Source organism: Stegostoma tigrinum, chromosome 18 (assembly GCF_030684315.1).
Source record: "Stegostoma tigrinum isolate sSteTig4 chromosome 18, sSteTig4.hap1, whole genome shotgun sequence".
Classification (NCBI taxonomy): domain Eukaryota; kingdom Metazoa; phylum Chordata; class Chondrichthyes; order Orectolobiformes; family Stegostomatidae; genus Stegostoma; species Stegostoma tigrinum.
The window spans coordinates 47215031-47228225 of NC_081371.1; the positions used below are offsets into that span (position 1 = coordinate 47215031).

At 42.5% G+C, this 13195-nt stretch overlaps 1 protein-coding gene across 17 annotated transcripts in view; it reads left to right on the forward strand.

Annotated features, from left to right (window-relative positions):
• Positions 1-1706: 1706 nt before the first annotated feature.
• LOC125460725 (protein mono-ADP-ribosyltransferase PARP11) overlaps positions 1707-13195 on the forward strand; it is a 34421-nt gene continuing 22932 nt past the window's right edge. The window contains exons 1-4 of one of the 17 annotated variants that reach the window (XM_048548516.2): positions 1707-1728; positions 2594-2679; positions 3692-3759; positions 6440-6585. In XM_048548516.2, the coding sequence (XP_048404473.1) occupies positions 6466-6585 (120 nt within the window). In that variant the 5' untranslated portion in view covers positions 1707-1728; positions 2594-2679; positions 3692-3759; positions 6440-6465. The other 16 variants (XM_048548519.2, XM_048548527.2, XM_048548509.2 and 13 more) reach the window with 16 other exon arrangements.

The window sequence follows — 13195 nt, forward strand, 5'->3', positions numbered from 1 at the left end:
ACAGTGAATGTTTTGAGTCCAGTGACTCTTCATCAGAACTATCAGACTCAAAATTAACTCTGCTTTCTTCTGAGATGCTGCCAAACCAGTTGAGTTTCTCCAACTTTTGTTTAAGAATCTATCTATCTGTCTTAAAGACACTCTGACTTGGTCTGTACAGCCTTTTACAGCAATGAGTTCCATGGACACTCAATTCTCCAGCTGAAGAAATTCCTCCTTATCTCGAATGAAAAGACAACCCTTTTCAAACAGAGGCTGTGCCCTTGCGTCCAACGCGCTCCCACTAGTGGAAACATCTTCTCCATGTCTGCTTTATCCAGGCGTCCTCTATATTCTGTAAATTTACAATGAAATTCTTCAGCCTCCTTCAATGCCATTGTGTACAGAACCAGAGTTCTTATCTGCTCCTTGTGTGTCAAGCAGTTATTTCCTGGGACCATTCTTACCAGTCCCCTCCGGATCCCATCCTTTCTTAGATATACAGCCTTTTTTAAAATAAAAAGCCCTCATTATTCAAAATGCAGTCTGAACAGAGCTTTGTACAGACTTAACTGTAGATCCCTGCTCTCTTATATTCTAGTTCTCTCAAAATAAATTTTAATGTTGCATAGAGTTCAGTTGCCAGTTAGGAAGTCAAAGGTTCACGTGAAGGGAATCCTGAACTAGGACTCTGAAGTTGCTTTTGCGATTCAGATTTTCAAAGACTTTCCCCATCTAGAAAATAGTCCAAGCCTCTATTCTTCCCACAAAGTGCACAATCCTACACTTTTCCATATTGCATTCCATCTGTCACTTCTTCGACCACTTGCTTAGCATATCCAAGTCCTTCTACAGGATGCCCACTTCCTCAACATTGCCTGTCCTTCTGACTGTCTGTGTCAATGGCAAATGTAGCAAAAGTGCCCGCAGTTCCTTTGCCCAGATTGTGTAGTCCTAACATGGACCCTGCAGGATTGCATTAGCCACGGGCTGCCATCCTTTTATCCCAACTCTGTCTTGTATCAACCGGTCACTCCTCTATGCTGTGGAGGTGTCAGAGAGGGATTCCCCACTTGGTCGGCTGTCTGATTTCCCCACGGGCCCCATGTGTAACTCCTATCTATGTTGGAATAATGATTGACCTCTCCTCTCCACCTATCTTGTCCTCTAACCATCTTCGGCCCGCCTTTCCCCCCCCCCCCCCCTCTCTCTCTATTTATTTCAGAATCCTTTTTCCCCTCACCCTTTTCTAATGAAGGGTCCAGGCCCGAAACGTCAGCTTTTGTGCTCCTAAGATGCTGCTTGGCCTGCTGTGTTCATCCAGCTCCACACCTTGTTATCTCGGATTCTCCGGCATCTGCAGTTCCCATTATCACTGATCTTGGATTAATGACTGCCTGGCTAGTAGAAGAGGCGGACTCCGGCTTAAGACATGTTCTCTCTCAGGGCGGACCGCCCACATCTCGCTCAGGAGGTGGGGAGCTGTCAGTCTGGAAACTCCCGCATAAACAGGAGCAACATTGTTCAGGGGGCGGGGGCTCGTGGAATGGGCGTGGTTTCGTGACGGCCGGTAAAGGGGCGTGGCGGCGGCAGGCCGGGGCCCCATGGAAGGGACGTGGCATCGCGTGCGCCGAGCAAATGGGCGGGGCATCGCTGGAGAGGCGTGTCCGCGGGGGTGAAGGTATGTGACGTTGGTGAGCCACACCCCCGTCTCCGAAAACATCCGGCAGAAAACGCCGCGTTGCCCGGGTAACCGTCGAGCGAGAAAGCTGTTGGTCTGTCGCCCGAAGCTGGGCTTGGGGACAGGCCCCCCACCTTGCGGCCCCGGGTGGGGGTTTGGGGCGGGGGGGGGAGGTGGGAGTAGCTGGAGAGCCGGCCTGGCGGAGTGGCCAATTGGACAGGGAGGCGGAGCCCGGGGTGAGTGAGTGTCTTCTCAGGTAGAGACACCCCCCCCTCCTAAGGAATATGTCAGGAGTTCCTGGGCTGACGGGGTGAGGATAGCCCCCAAGATGGACTCGGCCTACAGCTCAGGAAAAGTCAGTCTTCCTTTTCATCGGGATCATGAAGGCGGTGACTTCCTCACTATTGTGCCGTGTCACATTTTGTGGATCATTTCCTCCTCTCCTGTGGCTCCCGTCACTGGCTTGCAGGACTCTGCGGGAGGTTCTCCTTTGTCAGTGCGCAGGCTGGAGGTGCTACCCTGAGCCCTTCCTCAGGCCATCGACAAGTTTGACCTGTGCGGTCCTCGAACCAACACAGAGGCGAAGATTTCTGGGCTTACTTCCTGGTTGTTCTGTCAGCTCCTCCAAGAGAACTGGTCTGCAAAGCGGGGAAACCTGTTTTATTTCGAGTATCTTTGTGATACTTGTGCTGACCAATTTTGTGTTGTTTGTCCCGGGGCTGATCCTACAGAAGATCTGCTTCAGGGCATATTTAGAAGTCACATGACACTAGGTTATAGTCCAACGCTAAAAAAGTCACAAGTATTGGAAGCACTGCTCCTTCGTCAGGTGAAGTGGCATAGCCAACCTATCTAATATTCTGGGGAATGGTTTACATATGAAATATTAATATAATCTTTTCTGTGTTTGACTGAAGTTGCTTTCCTCAGCAGTTGCTGCAACCGTTGTTGGTTTCAGATGCGGACAAGGTTCGCAAAGTTGAGGACCTGCTGCCAGATACTTTTCAAAATCTGTATAGGTCTGTTAACAAACTTTTGTAATATTACAATTGCCAAATGTTTGCTGCAGTGGGACCTGAGATTTCCCTTGTTGATTGCATTTTCTCCGTCACTTTGTGAATGAGGAGGAGACAGCCTTTCTCAGCCAATTGCTCGCTATGATGCAATCAGTCTGTTCAGCAACTTGGTGACGTTCACTTTCCTTACAGTTGCTGTCACGGAAATAACCTAATTTCCATCCCCGGGTAGAATAAGGGCCAAGGCCATTGTAGGCTGCCGATATACAGTCTTCGGCACACTATAAAAACACAATGCCAGTCAATTAGACGTTGCCGCTCGTCAGCTTAAGCCTTCCACCAAGATTCCTGTAGTTTTCTTGGAAATAAACTGGAACTTGTGTTTGGAGATAGTAATAACTGCCGATGCTGGAGTCAGAAATAACACCATGTGGACCTGGAGGAACACAGCAGCCCAGATCGAGACCCTCCTTCAGAAATGGGGGCTTCGCGGTGGGGTTATAACTCACACAGAGATAGTAAGAACTGCCGATGCTGGAGTCTGAGATAACAGTCTGGAGCTGGAGGAGAACAGCAGGCCAAGCAGCATCAGAGGATTAGGAAAGCTGACGTTTCGGGTCGGGATTCTTCTTCAGAAATGGGTCCCGACCCGGAACGTCAACTTTCCTGCTCCTCTGATGCTGCCTGGCCTGCTGTTGTCCTCCAGCTCCACACTGTTATATCTGGAAGTGTTTTTATAGATGAGATGTTTGGTTATGACGGGGACAATTGGAGCCATCCATGTACAAGCTGAGAGGGGATAGGAAATATCTTCACCATTCTTTGCAGACCAGTCTTATTATTTGTTTGCAGTATCCCAAAATGTTTGTTGAAGTCTTAACTGAAACCAATCTGTATCCTTAGCCCAGCTACCTTTGTTAGCTCTGTATTCCTTATTACCTTCCACTATCAAAAATATGTTAATAATCTCAGATATGAAATTAATAATTGAGTTAGCTTCATCTGCTTTTTGTAGGAGACAGTTCCACACTTCCAGCACCACTTGTGTGAAGAAATGCTTCTGAAATTGACTCTGATTTTAAGGTAATATAACCTTATTCTAGACTTCCTCAGCAACAGAAAAATAATTCTTTTGTGCCATTCAATCCCGATCAAAATTCCTATAAAGACTTCCATCAACTTACTCTTAAACATTTAAATTTTGTGATCAACAAGCCTAATCTTTGTAATCTGTCATCACAATCTAATACTGGAGCTCTGCCAACATTCCAGAGAGCCTACATAGCATCTCAGGGTAGCCTTTCTAAGATACAATGCCCAGAACAGCACATAGTCCTCCAGGCATTTCGTCACGGAAATTGATATCAGTGTGGAAGGCTAGTACTTGAATAATTGCACTAGCAAGTTTTGAGAAGATTTGTAGCTCAGGTTGAGGTTCTGGATGTGAGTTTGCTCACTGAGCTGGAAGGTTAGTTTTCAGATGTTTCGTCACCATTCTAGGTAACATCATCAGTGAGCCTCCGACGAAGCGCTGGTGCTATGTCCCGCTTTCTATTTATCTGGTTAGGTTTCCTTGGGTTGGTGATGTCAATTCCTGTTCTTTTTCTCAGGGGATGGTAGATTGACTCCAAATCAATGCGAAACACATTGGCTCCAAATCAATCTACCATCCCCTGAGAAAAAGAACAGAAAATGACATCACCAACCCAAGGAAACCTAACCAGACAAATAGAAAGCGGGACATAGCACCAGCGCTTCGTCGGAGGCTCACTGATGATGTTACCTAGAATGGTGACGAAACATCTGAAAACTAACCTTCCAGCTCAGTGAGCAAACTCTCATCCAGAATAATTGCACTTGCAGATGCTTCTATATAAAGGACTTGGAGTTCTGGCAGAGTCTTCATAGTTTGAATTTGTTGGTTTGTTTAATAAATATACGTAATGTGTTGCCAGGTACTATTGTATTTGTTTCTGCTTTATTTTGTAATGACTTTGTGGTTAAGGAAAAAAAACATTTTTTTTGTTTTGGCAACAATATTTGGAATCTATCGGAAAGTGCGTTGCAGCAGTTCAAGAAGATGTCTCATCATCACTGTCTCATGGACAACTAGGGATGGACAATGCATGGCTGAGAAAGGGTGGACGCTGGGAAGTTGTTTCCGTTATGGCGGGGAGACTAGGACCTGTGGGCACAGCCTTAGAATTAGAGGGGGCAAATTTAGAACGGAAATGAGGAGACATTTCTTCAGCCAGAGAGCGGTGGGCCTGTGGAATTCATTGCCACAGAGCGCAGTGGAGACTGGGACGATAAATGTCTTCAAGACAAAGATTGATAAACTCTTGATCTCGCAAGGAATTAAGGGCTACAGGGAGAGTGCAGAGAAGTGGAGTTGAAATGCTCGTCAGCCATGATTAAATGGCAGAGTGGACTTGATGGGCCGAATGGTCTTACTTCCACTCCAAAGTCTTATGGTCTTATAAATGCTGGCCCAGCCAATGATATCAGGTCCAATGAATAAATGAGGGGGGGGGGAATGATGCAGTGATGATGTCAAATAATGCCAGTTTAGAGCTTACCCATAATACTCTGAAGATTTGGATAGACTTGCACAGCGTGCTGTGTGTTCAGTGAATGGAGACTGCTTACGTTCATGAGTACTGTGGAGCTTTATGCTATGGAACCAAACTACAGGCTCTGTACCTGGGACAAGTGCACAATCCTGACCAAAGCCAGAGCTTGATCATTCTGATTTACTTCATCCACAACGCAAGTGAAGTTATTTGCTTTGGTGAAGAGCTTATCCTTAATGTTGATGCTTGCTTGTACTGCATATTGATTGAACATTGTCAGTGTTGTGACCTTGAATGGCCATTGGAAATTGAGGCTGGCAATCTTTGTTTCAGTTTTAGGCTGTGAAATGTATGACTTGATGTTGCGCCACCTTTAGTGTAACTTCTTTGGTGAAGCATGGCAGGCAGAGATTACTTGTTTTTCATTTGACAGGTGGCTTCTGTAAACTCACATGAGGTAAAACCTGCTAATCTCCCTTAAGCCTCATCTTCCTGCGGTTGCAGTCTCCAAGCCCAATGTTCACAATGTTTTTCCTCCTATTGATCCTTCAAACCCTGAAAAGTGGATTGAACAGCACATGCATGCATGGGAATGTTTAACAGTACACCATCAGAGTTTGTGCAGGACTTTCTATACAAAAATTAACTCTGACCACCGATACACACATCCAACCTACCCTTCCCTTGCTCGCCACATTGCCAACCACTACAATATTTGTAGCCACCTCATCCAGCAATAGAATTGCCCTAAAAAGAGTCTAATACAACTAACCATGTCCTTGTCTTCATCAAAGATGAGGAGATCTTTAAATATTAGTCCAACATTTCTCCCAATCACTTTTCTCCAGAATTTGGGGGTGGGTTTTAGAATAGTAAAAGCAACATTCAGCAAGTTGAAACTGGCAGCAAAATCCTGAAAGGGACTCAGTTTTAGGGAGGTAACCTGAGCTATTAAATTTAAACCACCTCAAAATGTTTGCACTTTTGGCAGGTCTGGGATGTAATAGATCCTTGTGTAAAATTTGGAAGCTCAGGCCTTCCCCCACTCAGCCTCTCTACCATTTTTGCAGCACTACGTAGACATCTGTGCAACAGTCTCCCAGCTTTGACTCTGATTGTTACTGAGCCAAGAAGTGACATTAGGACATTTTTAAAAAGCTCAGTAATATTTTCATTATTTTGAATTGCAGCTAACAATCATACAGTAATTTAAACAATGGCTGGAGAGGAATATGCTTCATTGATGGAGGAGGGCAGTGTGGAGGAGATGGACACATCTGATACGCCGTGGAACTGGTACTATTTGGGTGAATGTGGAAAATGGCACATTTTTGAGGTGTGCTATTATTTTGTTCCTTTCCTTTACTTGCCAAGCAGTTACTAAAATTAAAAAAATGTGAGCCAACATGCACAATTGAAAATTGTGGAAAACAAATTTTAATTTCTGGACTGGTCTGCCACATTTTATTCTACGTGAACTTGAACCCCTGTAAAGATTTGCCTATGACCTATCAGCACCAAGTCCCATTCACCCAGTGCCCACAGATTGATTTGCTTGCTTTAGGCCAGTTCTTCCCAAATGATTCCCCCACCATGACCCCAGGTTAAAGTTTGAAAATTGTTGAAATCCTTAAATGAACATTACCAGAGGGAGGGTAGACCCGCTAGATTGAGGCGAGGGTTTGTGAAAGTGGGAGGGCTTACCTGTTAAAAATCAATCATTGTAGTCATTGCTGCCATGGAGTTCATGACCCCAAAGTTACATGTGAGACCATACTTGGGGTCCCAACTATTATTTTGGTAAGTCCTGCTTTCCCATGTTGATTTAAAAATTCTCACCTTGGTTTTCAAATTCCTTATAAGGCTTCATCCCTCCCCAACTCTAGTTGCTGCCATCCTCACATCCTTCCAAGGTATCTGTGCTCATCTAATTCTGGCCTGTTCTGGGTCCTAAGTTTTTATTGTTCCGTTATTTGTGGTCCATGCCTTTAGCTGCCTAGGGAGGCAGTGATGTGGTGGTTTTGTCACTGGACTCGTATTCCAGACGGCTGATGTTTTAAGGATGTGGTTTGACATCCCACTGGGGCTAATGGTGAAATTTGAATTCAGTAAAAGTTTGGAATAAAAAGCTAACCCAAGTCTCACTACTGCTAATTGTCATAAAAACCCATCTGATTCATTAGTGATTTGAGGAAAGGAAATTTACTGTACTTCTTCAGCTTCCATATGACTCAGTCCCACAGCAATGTGATGGATTCTTAACTGCCTTCTGGGCAATTAGGAAGAGGCTATTAATGCTAACCTAGATGGCAACACCTGCATTCCATGAATAAATTCAAAATGGCCCTAAGCTCAGGAACTCCTTAAACTACTTCTTCCTATCGACCTCATTTTCTTTCCTTTAAGACATATCTTAAAATTTTTGAGCATCAGATCTAATATCCCCTTGTGTGGATCGGTGTCTTATTTTGTTTTATATCCTGTGACGCATGTCGGGTGTCATATTGTCAAAGTTAAATAGACACACTGCTCCTGTTCACATGAAACTCCCTGCAAATGAATTTTCTTCAACATAATTTCATGATTTTTGGAGTTGCAGACTTAGTTTTACCAGCTCATTAAATAGAAATTGGGTAAGTGGATATTGATGTTGCAGCATTGTTCATTTGTCAATCACATCTCATTGAGCTTTTTAGGTCAAGCTTTAAGCATTTAAATGAGCTGTTCAGATAACTAGCAAGTTATTTAATTTAGTTTCATGGATAGTGGCACAGCAAGAGTGGATTTCATGTTCACAAAAATTTCATTTTATAATATGTTATGGTTCTAAACTGAGAAACATAGTAAAATTATACAGCAAAACAAGTATCAAACAATTGTAATGTTTTGCCAAATTCCTGAACTGCCATTAGCATAGGATAGAAAAGCTTCATTGAACTGAGGATAACCAAGTGTGAAGCTGGATGAACACAGCAGGCCAAGCAGCATCTCAGGAGCACACTGAATATTGGTTTTCAGTTTACACACTAACATGCTGAAACAATATTAAACTTGGTGAAATGTTCATTGCCATTACTACTGATCTTATAAATTAACTTTACAGATCTTTTTACAAGTATCTGATTCAATACTTGGTCTAAAGTGAATTAGCTGAATTATTAATGCTTTGAGAGTACAGAATTGAGTAATTCTCATGTATTATGTAGAATCATGCAGTCCAGACGCGCTCAATTGTTATGGCCATTGAGAGGCCGTTAGACTGTTATGCTGGCACTGATTCTGCAACAAGCATTATGATATTGTGTCATTTGATTGCTTTTTCACCATAATCCTGCACATTACATCTAGTCAAATAATCATCCAATGCCCTCTTGAAAACCTCAAATGAACCACTTTCTACCACACTTCCAAACAGTGCAATCTAGATTCGAACCACTCATTATATGTATGTTTCACTAAGTTTGGCTCATTCTTCTAAATTAAAATGAATACAAATCCAACCTATTGAGACTCACCTCATTAAAAAAAAATCCTCCATTCTCAGAAACAATTCAGTGAAATTTCTCTGGACTTCAATGACAGTATATGTTTCCTTAGATAAGAGGATGGTATTCTAGGTATGGCCTAACTAATGTCACCTACAGTTTTAGTAAGACTTCCTTACTTTTGTACTCCATTTCCTGTTGATATGGACCGTAACATTCCATTTGCTTTTCCTATTGCCGATGAACTTGAATGAAAGCTAGTTGTGATCATGCATGAGGACCCTCACCAAATTCCTTATAGCTGAAGCTTCCTGCAGCCTTTCTCCCTTTATGTAATATTCAGCTCCTTCATTCCTTCTGCCCAAATGCATAACCTCATATTTTTCCAAGTTATATTCCATCTTCCAACTCTGTACCACTCGACTAATTGGTTTATATTGTACTGTAGATTATACTTCCCTGTAGTTTAACCCTGACTACTTACCTTTGTGTTGTCTGCTAATTTTGCAATAGTACTATCACTTTCCTCATCCAAGTAATTCATATTTATTGTAAATGATTATTGCCCCAGCACTGATACCTGTGGCACATTGCTAATTACAGATCCTGAAAATGCTTCTCTCCCCTTTATTGTAGCCCTCTGCATCCTATTAGTTAATACTTGATGCATGCTGATCTATTGCTTCCAACACCATGAACTCTTTTTATTAGCCTAATATGCAGTACCCTATGAAAATCCAAATATATTACTTCTACTAGTACCCCATTAGCTACCCTGCTTCTTACCTTAAAGAATTTGTCATGCATGATTTCTTCTTCATGAAGCTATGCTGACAGTGCTTGATCATAGAATGGATTTCTAAACACTCTACTATTATATTTTCTCATTTGATAGTTTCTCATCCCTAGGTCCCTCCTTGTAGATCTCCTCTGCAGTCTCGCTAAAGTATTTGAATCCTTCCTATGGAGCCCAGCACCTATACAAAATCTTAGATATGAACGAATACCCCCGCAAATTCATCTGCAGATTATTCCAGATGTAGTCGAATAATTGTCTTGTATAGTTTGAGCATAACCTCTTTACTTGTGTACTTGGTGCATCTATTCATAAAGCCCAGCATACGTTGCGAAGGGAAATCCATTTGGTCCATTTAGCAGTGATATACCATGTAGGATAATCAAATATCTTGCCTACACTTGTTGTATTGATACATAGAGTAGAGAGGTAATGGTGTAGTGGTATTATCACTAGACTATTAATCCATAAATTCAGCCAATACTTTGGGTTTCACACCCTGCCAAGGCAGATGCTGGAATTTGAATTCAATAAGGAATCTGAAATTAAGGATCAAATGATGACCATGAAACCATCGTTGATTGTCAGAAAAACCCATCTAAATTCACTAATGTCCTTTAGAGAAGGAAACCTACCATCCTGCATTCCTGAGACAATAAGGTGTAGAGCTGGATGAACACAGCAAGCCAAACAGCATCATAGGAGCAGGAAAGCTGACGTTTTGGGCCTGGACCCAGACCCACAACAATGTGATTGACTAAGGCTGTTGACTTGCTCGCTGAGCTGGCTTGTTTTTGTTCAGATATTCCATCACCATGCCAGGTAACATCATCAGTGAGGCCTCCGATGAGATGATGTTGTTCTACTCTGCTTGGAATTTAACTGTCTGGTCTGTTATGGTAAGTAGTATCAGTTCCGGTATGGGTTTGTATATGGGGTCCAATTCTGTATTTTTGTTGATTGCATTACAGGTTGAGAACTGTGCCTCAAGAAATTCCTGTGCATGTGTGCATTTGGCTCGGGCTTCTATAGTTATCTTTCCCAGTTAAACTGATGACTTTCATTGTCCAAGTGTACTGATATTAAGAAAAGTCCATCATGTCGTTTTGCTATTAGCTGATGTTAATGCATTCTGATGGCTAATGTCCTTCCAGTCTGTCCAATGTAATTTTGTGGCAGCCATTGCATGGTATTTTATAAACCAAGTTAGTTCTGCAAGTTGTGGGAATGGGGTCTTTAATCCTTGTGAGTATTTGTTGTAGAGTGGCTGTGGGCTTGTCTGCTACCATGATTCCTAGAGGTCTTAGGAGTCTTGTTGTCAGTTCTGATTTGTTCTTGATGTAGGGCAGTGTGGCCAGTGTGTTATGGCATTCTGTGTCCTCTTATTGTTATCTGTTTAGTAGGCACCTACGGATGAAGTTGCAGGGATATCTGTTCACAGCAAAGATTTTGTATAGGTGCTGTTCCTTTCTCCTGCTTAATTCTGGAGTATTGCAGTGCATGGTGGTCTGTTTAAATAGTGTCCTAATGCAGCTTTGTTTGTGGACGTTGGAGTGGTTGCTATAGAAGTTAAGGATTTGGTCAGTGTGGGTTGCTTTCCTGTATACAGAGGTTTGGAACTCCTTGTTGGTCATACATTCAACTCTGACATCCAGAAGTGGAAGTGGATTGCTGTTTTCTTCTTCTCTTGTGAATTTAATCCCTGAAAGTGCATTGTTGATGACGTGGTGGGTCTCTTCTAGTTTGTTGCAATTAATATTGACAAATGTGTTGTATAGGTACCAGATCAACTGTTTAGGTCGAACGCGGTGAATAATGGTACGTCCTAGTCTTTGCTTGACTGCTTCTGTGATGACTCCTGAGATGGGTGACCCCATTGGTGTACCATTGATCAGTTTTTATACTTGACCATTAAATACTAGACTAGTGCCTCACCTCACCATGCCATACACTTAGCCTCTAATGGTCAAGTATACAAACAAATCAATGGCACACCCATACAGCCACCCATCTCAGGATTTCTCACAAAAGCAGTCATGCAAAGACGAGAAAATGCCACCCTCCCCCACGTTCAACCTAAACTGTGGATCGGGTACACAGATGATACATTTGTCATCACTAAATGCAACAAAGAGACCCACCACCTCATCAACAACGTATTCGCAGGGATTAAATTCACAAGAGAAGAAGAAAACAACAATCAGCTTCCATTTCTAGATGTCAGAGTTGAACCGATGACGAACGGGGAGTTTCAAACCTCTGTATACGGGAAAGCAACCCAAAGTGAACAAATCCTCAACTTCCATAGCAATCACTCCAATGTCCACAAACAAAGCTGCATTAGGACACTATTTAAACAGGCCACGACTCTCTGCAACACTCCAAAACTACGCAGGAAAGAGGAGGAATACCTATACAAAATCTTTGCTATGAACAGCTATCCCTGCAACTTCATCCATAGGCGCCTACTAAACATACAACAACAAGAGGACACAGTATGCACTAACACATTGGCCATACTGCCCTACATCAAGAACATACCAGAACTGACAACAATACTCCTAAAACCACTAGGAATCATGGTAGCAGACAAGCCCACAGCCACTCTACGTCAAATGCTTACAAGGATTAAAGACCCCATTCTCACAACATGCAGAATCAACGTGGTTTACAAAATACCATGCAATGACTGTTACATTGGACAGACAGGAAGGACACTAGCCGTCAGAATACACTAACATTAGCTAGCAACAAAACAACATGACAAATTATCCTTAATATCAGTACACTCGGACAATGAAGGCCATCAGGTTAACTGGGACAATGTAATTATGGTAGCCCATGCCAAACACAGACACACACAGGAATTCCTAGATGGTTATCAACCCATATTGCAATCAATAAATACATTGAATTGGACCCCATATACAAACCCATACAGATCAAAACCGGAAATGACACTACTCACCGTAAGGGACCACCGACTGTATAAATTCCGAGCAGAGTAGAACAACATTGCTTCAACAGAGGCATTGCTGATGATGTTACCCAGCATGGTGATGAAAGGTCTGAACAAAAACAAGTCAGCTTGGCGAGCAAGTCAACAACCTCACGCGCAACCCGAGTTACAAATTTTTGCCAAAACTTTAATTGTAGTTGACTGTTAACTGCCCTGTGGGCAATTAGAAATGGGGCAAAATTGCTGGTCTAGCTAGCGATGCCTACATCCTGTGATTGAATTTTAAAAAATGTCTACGTCAAATGCTTACAAGGATTAAAGACCCCATTCTCACAACATGCAGAACCAAAGTGGTTTACAAAATACCATGCAATGACTGTTACATTGGACAGACAGGAAGGACACTAGGGTTGATCAGTACCCCAGTATTAAACTTCTTATTGGCAGTTGGTCAAGGAAGAAACTAGTACTAGTGTTTAACTTAGTTTATTCAGAGTGGCACCTTACGAACATTTGACGCCAATCCACACCTATATCAATAAGTTTCTGTCTATAGATGCCATAAAACCTTTATCAATGCCCTTCACCTCTGCGTACTTTACTTAAATTGATACAATTTGCATGTAGGACTGTTCTCTTGAAAGTGCTAATATTCTTGGGGTTTATGGAATTATACCATAGCAAGGGTCAATATGTTTGAGAACCT